The sequence below is a fragment of the Marmota monax genome, unplaced genomic scaffold (assembly GCF_021218885.2).
Source record: "Marmota monax isolate L192 unplaced genomic scaffold, Marmota_monax_Labrador192_F-V1.1 WCK01_AAM20220418_F8-fsc00015, whole genome shotgun sequence".
Classification (NCBI taxonomy): Eukaryota; Metazoa; Chordata; class Mammalia; order Rodentia; family Sciuridae; genus Marmota; species Marmota monax.
In genome coordinates, this window is record NW_026692194.1 from 18,991,829 (window position 1) to 19,008,360 (window position 16,532).

Below are 16,532 nucleotides of genomic sequence, written 5' to 3' on the forward strand. Positions count from 1 at the left end.
TTTGATGAGTATCTCTTGTTTACTTTTTAACTAAGGGTTTTAACTAAGCTATTAGAAAGCTAGAAGGTGTTTAATCTGTTGATCTGTTTGTTTTCAAAAGTCTGACTCCTTTCATTTGTGATACTAAGTAAGTAGTAGCTTGAAGGGTTTTACTTATATAAAAAGATCAGTTCCCTAATTTTCAATTTCTGAAAGTTCTACAGCGTCAGAGGCTATCTTGCAATGTGGGAGAGGAAGTCATGAGGATGGATTGGGAGGGGAAGACTCCTTGATGTTTTTGCACGTCAAAACCTGGAACTCCACACCAAGGCCTCTTCTCCAATTGTGTACTGAACAAAACTAATAACATTTTCTCCAAACCATTTTATATATATAAATGTGCTGGCTGACCTTAATGATTTACTCACTGCCCACTGAATAGAAATAAGGGACAGAGGTAGGAGCACCAAAAAGTCAATGTCATTTGACGTAGTTGACACATATATGAGGCTTATCACTCTTCTTCCCCTGGAACAGCATTTGTGGAGAGAATTCTGATCTCGTATGACATAGTCCGTTGTGTAGTAATGGATTTTTTTTTTTTTAAGAAATCGAAACATAGAAGACTGAATTCTTTTATCTTCTTTTCTTTTCAGTTTTTGCCTTTGTCTTCTTCTCCACTCCTACTAGTCCTTGCAATAGCCTATCTTTTCAGGAGTCATGGAAGATGAGGGCTGTGCCACACTGTGTAGTAGGCAGCATAAAGTAGGAAAATAGTAGACAGATTATAGGGTGAAAGAGATGCTAAGTAAGGATTGGCTCATGTCACATGGGAGCTTTGGGAAAAAGGAGTAATCTGGCACTCCTTCAAACCAATTCTATTCTTTAAATATCTGAGGACAGAGAGAAAATCATTTTCTATTAATATAAAATGTATAGCTCTTTATGGCCAAAATAAAGAATTTATTACATGCATTGACTATAACAGTATTTTCACTTCTTTGGAATTGTCTTATATTTTACTTTTTTTCCATCACTTATAACTTGAATAGCAATAGTTACTCATTCACTAAGCAAAGAGGTAAATTATAGTTACAAAAATCATGCTCAAAATACATTTACAAGTTCTTTTATTTTTTTTCTAGTTTTTCTAATGTCATAAAAACAGTTCTAACTTTTCCAAAAGTTCTTGTTCTTTCATTTTTCTTTTGGGAATTTCTGAGATAGACAACCTCTTATAAGACATGTACATAGTTTTAGAACATAGAATATAACCATCTGTCCTCAAAATCAACGTTAGAAATTTAGGGTAGAATTCCAAACATGAATCCTACCCCGACCTTTAACCCAACTGATTCCCCTGACAGAGTGTGTACATCTGTATCTACCCCGAGTACCCCAGTACCATTTTAACCTCAAAAAAATTTTTTTTAAATGGAGATTGAACCCAGAGATGATTAACCACTAAGCATTGCATCCCTAGCCCTTTTTAAATTTTTTTTTTAGGGACAGTCTCACTAAATTGCTTAGGGCCTTGCTAAATTGCTGAGGCTGGCTTTGAACTTGCAATCCTCCTCTTCAGGCTCCCAAGTTGTTGGGACCCCACTACCATTTTAATAATAAACAAGCAAATGCCCTAATTTCTTCTTCTTGTAGTATTGGATCGAACCCACGGACACACTATTTCTTTCTTTTCCAACTCCAAAACTAAATCTGTGAATCCCTCAAGTGTGTCAGAGAAAAAAGGCATGACACCTAGGATAAGAAAAAGTCTTAGGTGGAGAGATATCAATAGCCAAGTGCAAGTTCACCCACACCACCAGGTGTCAGGATGAGACTGGCTTGCCAGAACCATGGAGTTGGAAGTAAAGGAAAAAGGAGAACAGGGGTTCCTCAAGAAAGCTAACCCACCCACTTCCTCTCAACACTCTCTTGTCTTTTTTACTACTTGGAGAAAAATATACAAATCAGCCTGCTGCTCGTAATGGTAGGAAATTTAAAAAGCAGGTATTAGGGCCTATAGGAAATTAAAGTGAGTGCTTTTCAGTGTCATGATCCCCCCTCTATTGAAGTGTCTTTATTGTCTCTGTCTAGTCACTTTTTTTTAACACAATACCTTTATTTTATTTAGTTTGTTTATATGGTGCTGGGGATCGAACACAGTGTCTCCTGCATGCTAGGCAAGTGCTCTACCACTGAGCTACAACCCCAACCCCCTAGTCACTTTTTCTATATAATAAGATCCTATAAGATGGGATCGGAGGCAGTTTAGAGGAGTTCTGGAGAAAGTGCAAGGAGAGATGCTGAACTACTCCTTACCCCTACAAGCCCTATTATTATATTCTCTACAGCTAGGCTTAAAAAACAAATCCCTGTTCAGCTAGAACTGTCCAACTAGGAGAGATTGGCAACAACCTTAGTTTTTACCATTGATTCTTGCTGTAGCTTCCTTCTTGCATAGTTAAGTTGTTCCTCCCAAGATTTTCTGCAGTGGGCCAGAACAGAATAGGTCATGAATCAATTTAACTTTAAGGCCATACTGCACCCTAGATCAAATATTCACACTCTATTTTGTACTTGAAATTGTGCTTACTAATATTGTCCAAATTGGTCAAAGGATGACTTTTAAAAGTCAAACAACAACAACAAAAAAAAAAAGTGGCAAAAAAACAATTAAACAATGAGGAGACCTTTCCATTATTAAATTCCCAGGACAATTCAAGTCCAAAAATGAACTCCTCTTCCTATTGTAAACTGAACTCCAAAGACCTTAAAGCTTGATATTCCTCTCCCTTTTTTCTTGATTTTTTTGCAGTCTCTGTCACAAGATTCTCTCTCCAAATACCTGGGGTTTCTAGGTTCTTCCATGGCTACTACATCTTCTATTACAACAGGTAACTGTCAGTACCTTCAAAATTGAAGTGATCCACCCAAATCTCTTGTATCTCATTGATGTGGAAGCAGACATAATTCCTGCAGTGATAGCATTTTGCAAGCAAACTGCTGCTCTAGAACCTAGTGTATAGAAATTTGTTCCTGTTGCCTATCAAATAGCTGGGGGAAAGAGAATAACCCACAGGGAATAAAAGATGGAGAGAGAACATCTTCTTGATTTCTGCCTTGCCAGGATGCCTATTAGGACATATCAGTTTTCTACCAGGTACAGTGGCACATGCATATAATCCCAGCTACTAGGGAGACTAAGGCAGGAGGATGGCAAGTTCAAGGCCAGCCTCAGGAACTTAGTGAGACCCTATCTCAAAATAAAAAGGACTATAGATGTAACTCAATGGTAAAGTGCCCCTGGGTTCAATCTCTAGTACCAAAACCCCCAAACATCATTCTCCAACTACTGTTAGTGAATTTAAATTCAATTGGAATAGATTTCCCCAAGAGATATCTGCAATGTACACCTTAGTAAGGATATAGTTGACTTCCATACAACATCATTGTCATCCCCTCACCAACCTCATTTTTTTTTTCTAGGAAATTACATTTCTTCATCCAGCTTACACCACCCAAAGCAACACATGCAAGTTTCATCCATCCAAGAGGAATTCATGAATAAGTATAAGGCCCTATTAATTACAAAGAAACATGAGGAGGTTTTAAGTGGTAGCATCTACAATGATGTCTAGATCATTCCCAAGTGTTCCTTTTTTCTCTTCATTTCCTTTCCCCATAATTTGAATATTTCTATTTCTATTTCCATTTTGAGCCTTGTGTTTCTGGTCTGGAAGCACAATGCTGGATTGATCCTATTCTGGTTTCTATCTAATGACACATCTTCCTCTCCCATGTGTGAACATAACATCCCACATTTACACTAGGCAACCCAGCAGTCTACACTTCCAGACGGTGGATGTCTTCCAAAGATTTCTTCATCCACAGCAGGAACTTAAAACCTTATGACACATCTGCTACCATTGTTTCCTGTTTAGAACTCCTTAGGTCTATTAATCCTGCTTCCAAGACCCTCTTTTCTAAAATGTGTATTGGTTGGATAATCACTCTCAACAGATTCCCTAATCTGAAGTTGCTATTGATGCTTCCACAGGCCATAATCTCAAGAGCACAGTGGTGTGCTCTGACATGTCTTCTTCCTTTAACTTTTGGATTCTCTAGCCTTTGAGTAACTTATGCTACTGTGTATATTACTTTGTGCCATTTCTTTGTCTATTCCTATTCCATGTGTTTCGATCATTTACTACTTTCAAGGAGGCCCAGATGAATGTTTAAATTTCAACCTGCTACTTAAGTGGATGCAATTCTTTCTCTAACACAAACCTTCAACGGATGGCTCCCACCCCACCCCCCCGCTCTAAACCTATGCATTTATTTCTTGACCTACTCCTTTGACTCTTTCTTGAGAGGTTCTGATAGTGAAAAAACATTAGGGTATTCTGGATCTACTACAAATTCCATTATTGCTTGAGTAGAGAATTGTACAGGTCTCCTCCCATCAGTCTCATCTATACCCATTTTTATTCTGCCTCTTTCCTTTGGTGTTGTTTTTTCCTGTACTTTGTTAAAAATTGTATAATCTTATTCATTTTCTAGGCATATTTCCTTATAAGAGTATACCTGCTTCCCTATTACAATATCCATGTAATCTTGAAATTCATCCCTGAAATACCAGCATCAGAAATTTTAAAAAAAGGATAACAGTTTACTGAGTCTTTACTATGCACCATGCACTGTTTTAAGCATTTTATAGGTATTCATTACTTAACTATCATGACAATCCCACAAAATGAGGACTGTTATCATCCCATTTTGCAGACACAGAAATAAGCACAGAGGCTGAGGAATTTGCCCAAGGTTAGATAGCCAGTAAGTGGCAGAACTCTCTCTTTGTCTCCCACTCACATCTGCACACATTTCTGTCACCTACCAGGACTTCAATAATTGGACATACTTTTATTGTTTTGGCTTAGTCTCTCTCAACACTTAAAATTGGTTCTTCTTTTAAAAAGCAAAAATAAAATTTATACCCATATATCACAGCCCATCCTAAATTTTGAACATAATTAATTTCTTTTAATAGTACTGTGTCTGCATTATTCCCTAGGGAAGAGTATTAAAGATAGATTCCATAATTCTTTAAAGATAACCCCTATTATGAGTATCACTGAATTGTGTGCTTACCAGGTTTTCCCATACATACATTAAATTTAAATCCTTAGTTCCAAGTTAATTTTCACTACCTAGCTGATAAAATATTATCTGAGCATGTACTAAAGAATGGATTTTTACAGCTTAGTGAGATAAGTCATTCATACTCTAACGAGGATATTTTAAACAGAGCTGGTTATTCCTGTAGGGAACCATATTCAGATCAAACTAATTTCTTAAATGACATAAAAGGAGTGAGCAGCTTCGAGGTGTCTTATGTAACTGACTGAGTGCTGATGGCTTGGAACTAGATGATGGAATGACAGAGGAAAGGGAAGATGAATCTTTGAAATGGCAAAAATTATAATTTAAAAATCATAGTAAATATCACCTGCCAGGTATTAAAATGGTTAAAGAGCTTATTTTCTACACTGCTATTGTGATAGGTTTTACAAACAAATAATTTTAAGTACACTAACCTGTTAAGTACCAGTAATTAGTTCAGGAAAACAAACACAAATGTTCTTGAAGAGAGAGCAAACCCTGAGGGAATTCAGGCCTCTGAAATTATGCTAAGAGTTACTGAAATAATTCTGGAAGACTCCTACCCCAAATAAAAATATCCTTTAAATTTTTCTTCTGTTCTCATATATATATATATATATATATATATATATATATATATATATATATATATATGTATATATCTTCCATGATAGCTAATTGACAGGATTACTTGCTAATAAGACCTGGTAATAGATCAAACTGGCTGTAGTATTTTGGGTTTTCACCAGAATTAGGGATCTATAATACCTGTGAATGGAAAAAACACTGGATTGACAGACAATAGTTTTGCTACTAAGTAGTGTAATGGAATTTGGTTTTGCCATCTCCCCTAGTTTTCCTGTAAAATACAGAAATGAGATTACATGATCTCCAAGGCCCATTCTAAAAACTCCCAAGTTCCACAATTTTTTTGAATATTCTTTTATACATGGACACAATATCTTTATTTTATTTATTTGTATGTGGTGCTGAGGATTGAACCCAGTGCCTCACACGTGCTAGCCCAGTGTTCTACTGAGCCACAACCCCAGCCCGAAGTTCCACAATTTTAAGATGGCTCTGAACACGTTTGCACAAACAAGACTCTAACATTTAATCCTGTGAAATAAACAAAAAAATATGTAGAAAGTGGCAATATGGGAATAGCATAATATTTTCTTAAGTATCTCCCCATAGATCCATTGTTGTTAGTTTCTTTTTTGTACTTCATCAGCCCTCATGGTTCCAAGAAAGGAAGCAGAACAAATCTGGAAAAGGACATAGTACAGATAGTACACATAGAAAAGTTTCTGACATACAAGGAGAAAAATTTGCCCTTTGTAACCCTAGAGGATGATGGAAAGAAGAGGACAAGGAAAAAGTAAGATCTAGTGTGCTTTCTTCCCTTCTCTGGGTGGAAACTAAAATTGAATATATGTAGTTGACATATTCACATAAATAATGAGGAAAGTCAAGAGCTGGGGATAATGGTTTGCTTTTCTGGGAATTCCTCTGAAAGGTCAAGACCTCTAGGAGCTCTTCTTTCAGTTTGACACCATACTTAATATGACACAAGGAAATTAATGCAACAGTGGAGAAGTGAGATGGTCCAACAAGCCCAAAGCAAGGTCCTTGGTTCATCAAGTCTTACATGAAGTATCTGGAAAATCCAGAAGTGCCCATGGGTCTCAGTGAGAAGATAAAGTGGCATCCAGAGGATCAATGGCCTTGTGGAAACCTGGGGTCAGTAAATATGTTGTAGTGTGTGGAGGGGGGAAATGCCTCAGTATGGACTTCAACAAAAAAACTATGACATTTCTGAAGGACAGAAATAACCAGTTTTACTTTTTTTTTTTTTTTTAAGGTATATGGATTGAACCCAGGGCCTCACACATGCTAGGTAAGCAAGCCCTCTACCACTGAGCTACATCTCCAGGTTCTTTATTTTTTTATTTTGAGACAGCTAAATTGTTCGAGCTGGCTTCAAACTTAGGATCCTTCTGCCTCAGTGTCCTGAGTTGCTGGGATTACAGGTGTGTGCCACCACATCCAGCCTTTTTACTTGAGGCTTGCAGCCCTACTCTTAGACCATATCAGCTACTACATCCTAGGACAACATGGCATTTATGGCTTAGATTCTCTTCCCTCATGCCATGTAAGCCTCTGGGCAATTCCCAGCCCACTAGTCACTATGTAAATTTTAAAAAAGGTACTCCCTTTTTGAAGACACTTTACTTTCATCTTCAGAAAACTGTCAAAATAGAAAAACTAATGTCACATTACAAGAAGTCACATTTACTGCCATTGGCCAGAGAACTGTCATAGTAGGTTTAGAAATTAGGATATATACAAAAGACACCCTCTATACCTTATACAACAACTCTCTTCCCCCATACATATTTTGGAATAAGGAGAGAAGAGAGAAAATCTGAAAGATGATACTTATATAAAATAAATTGGATAAGAAATTCCTGACATACAAGAAGGAGACTTGTATGGACTTGAGGTTAAAAAATACAGAAAACAAACAAGTTACATTTTCTTTGTACATTTGAATAAGTAAATCTTCAACCCTACCACATTAGAATACAAACTCCCTATGCCATTTATTTTATCAATATTTCCCATAGCACCTCACATATTATTCATTCATGGAAGGAACAAATAAGTACTTGAATATAAAAGTAAAATTTTAGAAATATCAAAAATATGGACACACATTGTAACTATTATCATGTGACTTTCCTGTATTTTTATTCCCCCTGTATTTTTATATTTATTTGAAACAAATGTAAAACTGTGTTTATTTGCACCTAGCCAAACAACCATAAACGTTTGAAGCTCTTCAAGCTGTTTTTTTTTTTTTTTTTTTTTTTTTTTTTAATAGGTGACCTTTTCAAGTATGTTTTTGAAAAGGAAACCTGGATGTAAGTTTCTCCATTTTCTGGACCAAGTATAGATCATCTCAAAAACACAGAACTTTATATCAGAGAAAACATTTGGAATTTGTTTTTTTGGAATTGGCTAACTTCACTTAGCATTATCTTCTCTAACTCCATCCATTTACCTGCAAATGCCATGATTTTATTTTCTTTTATTGCTGAGTAATATTCCATTGTGTATATATGCCACTTTTTTTTTAATCCATTCATCTACTGAAGGGCATCTAGGTTGATTCCACAGTTTAGCTATTGTGAATTGTGCTGCTATAAACATTGATGTGGCTGTGTTCCTGTAGTATTCTCTTTTTAAGTCCTTTGGGTATAGACAGAGGACAGGGATAGCTGGGTCAAATGGTGGTTCCAGTCCCAATTTTCAAAGGAATCTCCATTCTGCTTTCCATATTGGCTGCACCAATTTGCAGTCCCACCAGCAGTGTATGAGGATTCATAGTGGCATAGGGAGGGGAACATGGGAGGACTAGAGGAAGTCTAGACAGGGCAGAGGGTAAGACAGGAAAGGAGGGGGCATGAGGTCAGAAACAAGGATGGAATGTGATGGACATCATTATCCAAAGTACATGTATGAGGACACAAATTGGTGTGAATGTACTTTGTATACAACCAGAGATATGAAAAATTTGTGCTCTATATGTGTAATATGAATTGTAATGCATTCTGCTGTCATATATAAATAAAAATAATAAAAACAAAACACAGAACTTTAAAAAGTTAGAAACACCATTATATAGTACAAAATAAGTTCTTACTTAAAAGGGAGTGGAACCCTAATGTCTGGAATGATGGAAGTAATTTGCCTAGAGTCACATATCAAATCTGGGACTCAAACACACTATATGATACTGGCTTACATCTCTTGTGCCTCTCCTTCTATCATGCTTTTAACAATTATCTGTCTCAAACCCAGGCAGCAATTGATGAAACTCAAATGAGAGAAAAATCACCAATAGAGCTGAAAACCAGAGAATCGAGAGGTAAGCTCATAGTTTTACCACATCTTTAAAAAAAAAAAAAAGATAAACAAAAGAGAGCAAAGAGAATTGAGAACAGCAGCTAAGGAATCAAAACCTGTCTTCCTTGGGGAGAGATTATGCTGAGGGGACCAGATACAAATACTAAAGATAAAGCCTCTTGGGGTTTTCTTTTCTTTTGAGTTTGTGGGTGTGGAATCTAAGTGTTACTGAAATAATTCTGAAAGAATCCTACCCCAAATAAAAATACCCTTTAAAATTTTCTCCTGTTTTCTCTCATATATAACAAAAAAGGAAAAAAGCAAATCACATAAAAAATCTGTCTCAACACATTTACTTTATTTCTTCTCTCATATATTATCTTCTCGAATAGTACATATAGACCATTTTTTCAAAAACCAAAGCAAACTGACCAAAGGTCAAAACCTTCTGAAAGCTTAGATGACTATGATTAAGAGTCAACTCCAAACTTTGGTTACCAACCTCAAAGCTCGGCTAAGTAGATCTCAAAGATTTGCAAGTACCCTCAGCTGGGCTAAAGGGCACAGAACCTCTAGCGCTCCCTACAGCTCATATTTTAAAACTACCCACCCCAGAACACCGGAGTTATCAAAGATTGGCTCCCTCGCTCCACTTTTTTCCGCTTAAAAAATCGGGGGTGGGGGGGGTGAAACGGCGAAATGAAGGATTAATCACTTCTCCCCATTACATCAGCAGCCCCCGCCCTTTCCTCCGAGTACCTCCTCTCCTCAAGCAGTCGCTACGCACTGGCGCTCTCTTCGCCTACCCCCAGCTCTATTATATGCCCTGATACCTCCCCATTATCACCCGCCCCGACACACTCCCCCTTCCCTCTTTTCCCCTCCTCGGCGGGGGAGGGAAGAAACCCAAGAGAGGAAACAAGGCGTTGAAGGAAGGGACTTCGCGATAAGAGCAGAGGTTCCATTGGCCCGAAGGTTGTATGGCCGCTCCCCATTGGTCTTCTGGCCGGAATCCCCGCCTCCAGCATTCCCCGCCCATTCACCCCTCCCCCCCGCCCGAGGCCCTCCCCCGCGCCCCTGGCCAGCCCCGCGGCGGGGAGGGACCGACTGGGCGAGAGTGAAGGCTCCGGCGGTGTCAATGGCTCCTCCTGCCACGGAGCAGCAGCAGAAGCAGCAGCAACGGGGCTGAGGAGGAGGAGGAGGAAAGGTTCCTTTAAGGAGGAGGAACGACGACGCCTCTTTTTCCCCCAATCTCCTCCCTTTACACTCATTTCCCCTTCGCCGAGGAGAGAAGGGGGGAGGAGAGAGAAGAGGCCGAAGAAAGAAAAAAAAAATTCCTCGCAGAAATCTCTTTCAGGGGGTGTGGGGGGGAGGAAGAGGGGAAAAAAAAGAGCCGGGCGCCCCCCGCTCCCTCCCTCCCTGTTCTCCCTCTCTTCTCCTCCTTCTCCCTTCCTCACCCGCCCGCCCACTCCCCCCGCCGCCGGAGACGCCGCTCGGGAGTCGGCGGGACCCGGGTCTGTCTCCTCGGCCGCCGCCGCCGCGCTTCGTCTCGGGATCCCCAAGCGGGCGGACGCCCTTTCTTTCTCTCTCTCTGCCCGTCTTTCTGTCTCTGTCCCTCGCGGCCGCCCCGCCCGGCGGCCTCGGCCTTCCCCGTGCGCCAGGCCCGCCCGGCCGTCCTCGCTCGGGCTCAGTCTGTCTCCCCGGCCTTTCTCTGGACTCGGGGTCCCGCTCGCCCCCTCCGCCCACACCATCTCCCCTTCCCCTCGCCCCTCTCATTCCTCCCCCTCCCCACCCCCTTCTCCTGCCCCGGAGCTCGCTGTGCGTGTGCGCGTGAGTGTGTGTGTCCCTCCGCCAACGCCGCCACCTCAGCCCGGCAAATGAACTCCGTCCGAGCCGCCAACCGGAGACCCAGGCGAGTGTCGCGGCCGCGCCCGGTGCAGCAACAGCAACAGCAGCCACCGCAGCAGCCGCCGCCGCAGCCGCCCCAGCAGCAGCCGCAGCAGCAGCAGCCTCCGCCGCCGCCGCAGCAGCAGCCTCCGCCGCCACCACCGCCGCCTCCGCCGCTGCCTCAGGAGCGGAACAACGCCGGCGAGCGGGGTAAGGCCGCTCTCCCTCCCCGCCGCCCGCAGGTTCGGGCGCCTGGCCGGCCGGGCACGGTGGACGGGGAGCCCTGGCGGGTGGGGGCGGCCTGTGCGCTACGGGGGTGGGAGACGGAGGCCGAGCGGAGGCGGGTCCCGTGGTGCCGCAGTGTCAGCCCGGGCCCTGCCGGGCCGTCAGGAAAAGCCGCGGCTTTCTGACTCTCCTGGGCTCTTGCTCAGGCCGCGCTTTGTTTGGTTTCGGGGGCTCGGCACCCTCCACCCCCACCCCTCCCTGGGGCTTCTCGCCTCGTCTGCGGACCCCGTGGGAGTCTGTAGGTGGCTGGAGGAAAGGCTAAGGGTGGGATTTCCCCCTTTTCTGCCGCCTTCCACGGTCCGATCTCCCCCTTTCTGTTGGTAGGTGGGGGGAATGGCTGGGAGTGATGGGGCGGTGGGGTTGGCTGGGGAACTTGTTTTCCCCTTTTCTCTCTCTTCGCCTCCCCCTTCCTGTGGAGGAGGGGGAGAGGGGATCCGAGTGGTCCGTGGTGTTGGCCAGGGAACTTGTTTCTCCCGGCCCACCCCCACCCCCGGTCACGGGGTAGGGGGAGCAGCGACTCCTCTTCCAACCCCACGATGTTTGCTGCGTAGTTTGTCTTTAGTTATAGAACCTCTGGGAAAGACCCGTTAAATCGAGTCCTTTAGATAAATAAATATAGAATCCATCGGCCATTTCCACCCCCTCCCTCGTGTGCTGTGCAGTTACCCTTCCGCTCTGTCGGCACCCCCTCGATGTTTTCTCCCCTCGCTACCCTTCCACGCCGCGGTGCTCCCCTCCATCTCCTAGTGGGGTTTGAACACCCCTTCCATAGAACCGGCCTCTTGGGTGTGTGTGTGTGTGTGTGTGGGCGGGCGCGCGCGGGCGCTCGCGTGTGTGTTGTGACCAAGGCCTAGTGAAATGTGTCATTTGGACCCAACTGTGCAGCACTGTCTGGTAACCACCATTGTCTAAGGGCTGAGGCTCCCCGGGGTTGGATTCCTGCTTTAGCAAAAATAATGTTCAGCTTTACTTGGATGATATGATTATTTTGGGAGGTTTGTGAAATAGAGGTGTTGCACCTGGATCTCTAAACACAACTATTCTCTTTATTAATTAGCTGCTTGCAGTGGGGTGGAGGTCAATACCGTATTTTTTGTGTATGGTTGTTGTTTTAAGGAGGAGAATTGTTAGGAGACATTTTGCCTGTTTTAGTTGCCGGATTAAGGTTAATTTCACTTGCGTTGGTTGTCACATCCCCGTTGGTGAAGAGAATTAAAGGCATTTTTAAAATTATACATTCTTTCCTTAAAAACTGTTTCATTGTTTTGATCCAAATATTTAACCAGTGAAGATGTTAATCTGAAAAATAGTTTATAGGTTTTACTGTAGTCACTGTTACAGATAGTCTTTGAGAAAACAGTTTGCTATATGTTGCTTGAAAGATGTTTTAAGCCAGTTAGAAGTCTTGTGCAACATAATTGGTAAATATGTTTTAATGATTCTTTGATGCGTTTACTAGTTTCTTGGCATATTTAAAAATTTTGAGTCTCATTATTTCCTTTCACATATATCAGTTCTTCTGGTATTCCATTCAAATATTCAAGTCTCTTTCCAGAATTACTATTATGTATGATCATATATTAAAGTGTTTTTGAGAAAACAATGACAAAATTGAAATGCTAGCATTTAATATTAAGGATTCTTCTACTACAGTAAGCTTTTTCAATATGTGATTTGTTAATAACATGAGCACTGAATCAAAATATTTCAGCCAAACTTAATTTACTCCAATTGTGTATTTTTTAGATGTTTATTCTGCATCTCCATTTTGCAGTTTGTGTGTAATTTCAAACCTGGTTCAGGTGATTTTGGGACAATTTTCTTCAAAATTATTAGCTACTGAACTCTTTGTACTTAAATTGGAAGTAAAGTGACTTGGTTGTTGATAGTAACAAATTAGTGGTAGTTTTCTTTTCTTTTTAATTGATATTCATAAACTGACAGATGATGTTCATGAATCAGAATTTCAGTATGTACCTAACCAAGTGGTAAATGAAATTGTACTGTAGGATTGTTCCCTTGCTGCAGCCAGGAGATTCTGGAGGTTCAGTGTTGGCACTGAGGGGAAAAGAACTTGCTGATTAGCCTTCAGGGAAAATAGTCTCTCAAAGAGAAAATAAATGGCCTCAAAATGAATTAAACATTAAGAAAAATTAAAAGACTAAAATAATCAAAGTTTTGCAGGACTTAGTTAAAATAGACCATTTTTTGAAAAATTGGCATTTTGATTACATTTTTAAAATAGGAAAGTCACATAATGTTCAAAAGTTAGCTAAGAAGAACATTATCTTAAGTTTTATGGAACATAAAGAGTATCACTACTTCTAGTTTGGAAAAGAGGTTTTGTTTTTGGTATTTGTTTAAGAATATGCTGGATTTAATTTGATAAGGTTATTAAGGAACTAAAGCTAAAACAAGTGTGTGCCCCCGCCCCCGCCTCCCCAAACCTTTTACTAACTCTTGGTGAGCATGTAACTCTTGCGTTAGTCTTGGATAGAATTACATAATAGTGGACCAGCCAACTTTCCGGTAGGAAATCAAAATGAGACTCACTGTTTTAAGGTTAGTTCAATATATTTAAAATCATGTGCTTTAGGCTTTCAAAGAAAAATTTTAGCACCCTAGTTTTTAGCTGCTTTCTCACCCACAGGTTAACTGGAATAAAAACTTGATAACACGTTTAAATATATTTACATATACATAACATATTTATGTTGCACACACACAGACTTTCTCTTACATGTAATACCAGTGTTTGAAGAGAAAGAAACTAAATACTGGCCCGGGTATTTCATGGAATGTTGTCTTCATTCATGCTATCTTAAGTGGTCTGTTTGTTGTCTTAAGACTGAATACTGCTCATTAGCCTTCTTAGACTTAAAATTCCTGAGTTTGGGGGGCTGGAGATATAGCTCAGTGGTAAACCACTTGCCTATCATGCATGAGGCCCTGGGTTCAATCGTTGCCAGCACCACAAGAAAAAAAGTTTCTGAGTTTCAGATTTCATACCACTTTAAACTAGTAGAAAATAGTTTGTGTTCCATATGGTCACAATTTGGTAATATATTCCATCAGTTAATGAAACTGAAAGTAGTGTGGTATTGTGTCTATAATATTTGTATATTTTATTTATATATATATATATACACACACCACACACACACACACACACATACATACACATACATACATACACACACACACACAAATATATTTTTGGTACTGGAGATTAACCCAGGGGGGCTTAACCACTGAGCCACATTCCAAGCTCCACCCAGTTTAAAAATTTTTATTTTTTGGGGTGGGGGGGCTCACTGAGTTGCTTAGTGCCTCCCGAAGTTGCTGAGGCTGGCTTTGAACTAGAGTTCCTCCTGCCTCGGCCATCCAAGCTGCTGGGATTACAAGCACAGCCTTAGCCACCATGCCTGGCTTATTTTGTATTTTTGATACATGAAAATTGTACATATTTATGGGATCCCATGTGATTTTTTTTTCAATACATGTTTACATCATGTATTGTTCAAGTTAGGGTAAGTGCTATCTGTCTCCTCGAATATTTATCATTTCTCTGTGGTGAAAACATTGAAACTCATTTTTTCTAGCCTTTTTGGAGTATGTGAGGCATTGTTGTCATTTGTAGTCACCCTACTATGCAGTAGAATACCAGAACTCATTTCTCTTTTCTGTGTCTTAGTACCATTAACCAACCTTTTCTTTTTTCCTTCCCTCAAATCTGCTCAGCTTCTAGTAATTACTGTTCTACTCTCAACTTCTATGAGATCAACCTTTGTAGATTCCACATATGATTGAGATCATGTAGTATTTTTCTTTCTGTGCCTGGTCTGTTTCACTTAACATAATGATGTCCAGTTCCATCCATGTTGCTAAAGAAATGACAGAATTTCATGTTTTTTAATGACTGGATAGTATTCGTGTGTGTGTGTGTGTGTGTGTGTGTGTGTGTGTATAGCATATTCTCTGTCGATTCATCAGTTAATGGACACTTAAGATTGTTTCCATTTCTTGGCTATTGTGAATAGTGCTGCAGTAAACATGGGAGTATAGATGACTTTTTAACAATGATTTTATTTCTTTTGTTTATGTACCCTTGTTATGTTTTAAAATTCTAGAAGGATTGAGCTTTTGCCACCTGTTCTCAGTTTAACTTCTTTATCCTTGGAATCTGTTTTTTAAATTTTTTTCCTTAGAAGTATGGGCAAACTTAAAAGTGTGCTGAACTGCTATGTAGTAATCAGTAGTTTTTAGTTAAAATTAATTTCTTTGAATAGATTATAAATGTATATAGTTTAAAATTTGAAAGTCCCTTTCTTTTATCTGCCTACAGTTATTAAATTCTTTTTTTTTTTTTTTTTGGATGGGGGACTAGGGATTAAATCCAGAGACATTTTATTCCAAGCCCTTTTTAAGACAGGGTCTCATAGTGCCTGGCATGGTGGCATACACCTGTAATCCCAGTGATTCCGGAAGCTAAGGCAGGAGGATTAAGAGTTCAAGACCAACCTCAGTGACTTATTGAGGACATAAGCAATTTAGTGAGACCCTGTCTCAAAATAAAAAATAAAAAGGGCTGGAGATGTGGCTCAGTGATTAAGCACCCTTAGGTTCAGTCCCCAGTACCAAAAAAAAACAAAACGAAGACAGGGTTTCAGTGAGTTGCTTAGGTCCTCACTGAGTTGCTGAGCCAACTGTTAAATTCTTCTACCTGGATGCAGTCACTATTATTAGTTTTTCATTCTTTATGTTTTAATAAAAAATAAAATTTGAGTTCTGAAAATAATCTTTGCATGGAAGATTTTGAAAATAGGTGTAAAATTTTTTTCTCTAGTTAACTGGGAAAGCATAGGACTGTTTGAAGTGCTGAAAATTTAGTGATGTAGTTTGAGAAATTTGGCAAATGTCATATATTAATAGATTTGGCTATAAACTTGTAGTCTGAAACAATTATAGAGTAAATCAGTCTATGTCCTATATTTGTGGGATAAAAAAATCTCACCTATGACCATGGAATTCTAGAATTTCTTTCAGAACATATAGCATTGCATAAAATATTTCTGATGGAGCTACATATTCATATTATGTGAATAGCTAGTATACTTGTTGGTCTTTTAAACAGGTAGCCTAGTTAATACCTTCCATGGAATTGTACTAGCTTATGATACTTTACTTTTAGGTTCTTACACTGCTCATAAAATAACCTGTGCAACCTTAATAGAGTAGTTCTGGACAAGAAACATGATTTTCCCTGTTTAGGAATTAAGTTCTGTGGGGCACTACTCTCCCATCTGGTG

General features: G+C 40.2%; 1 protein-coding gene across 3 annotated transcripts in view; it reads left to right on the top strand.

Moving 5' to 3' along the window:
• Window positions 1–10,156: 10,156 nt before the first annotated feature.
• Window positions 10,157–16,532, top strand: part of Fbxo11 (F-box protein 11) — an 84,369-nt gene continuing 77,993 nt past the window's right edge. The window contains exon 1 of one of the 3 annotated variants that reach the window (XM_046424612.2): window positions 10,157–11,148. In XM_046424612.2, the coding sequence (XP_046280568.1) occupies window positions 10,929–11,148 (220 nt within the window). In that variant the 5' untranslated portion in view covers window positions 10,157–10,928. Of the gene's footprint in view, window positions 11,149–11,368; window positions 11,544–16,532 lie in introns of those variants that run through there. The other 2 variants (XM_046424622.2, XM_046424632.2) reach the window with 2 other exon arrangements.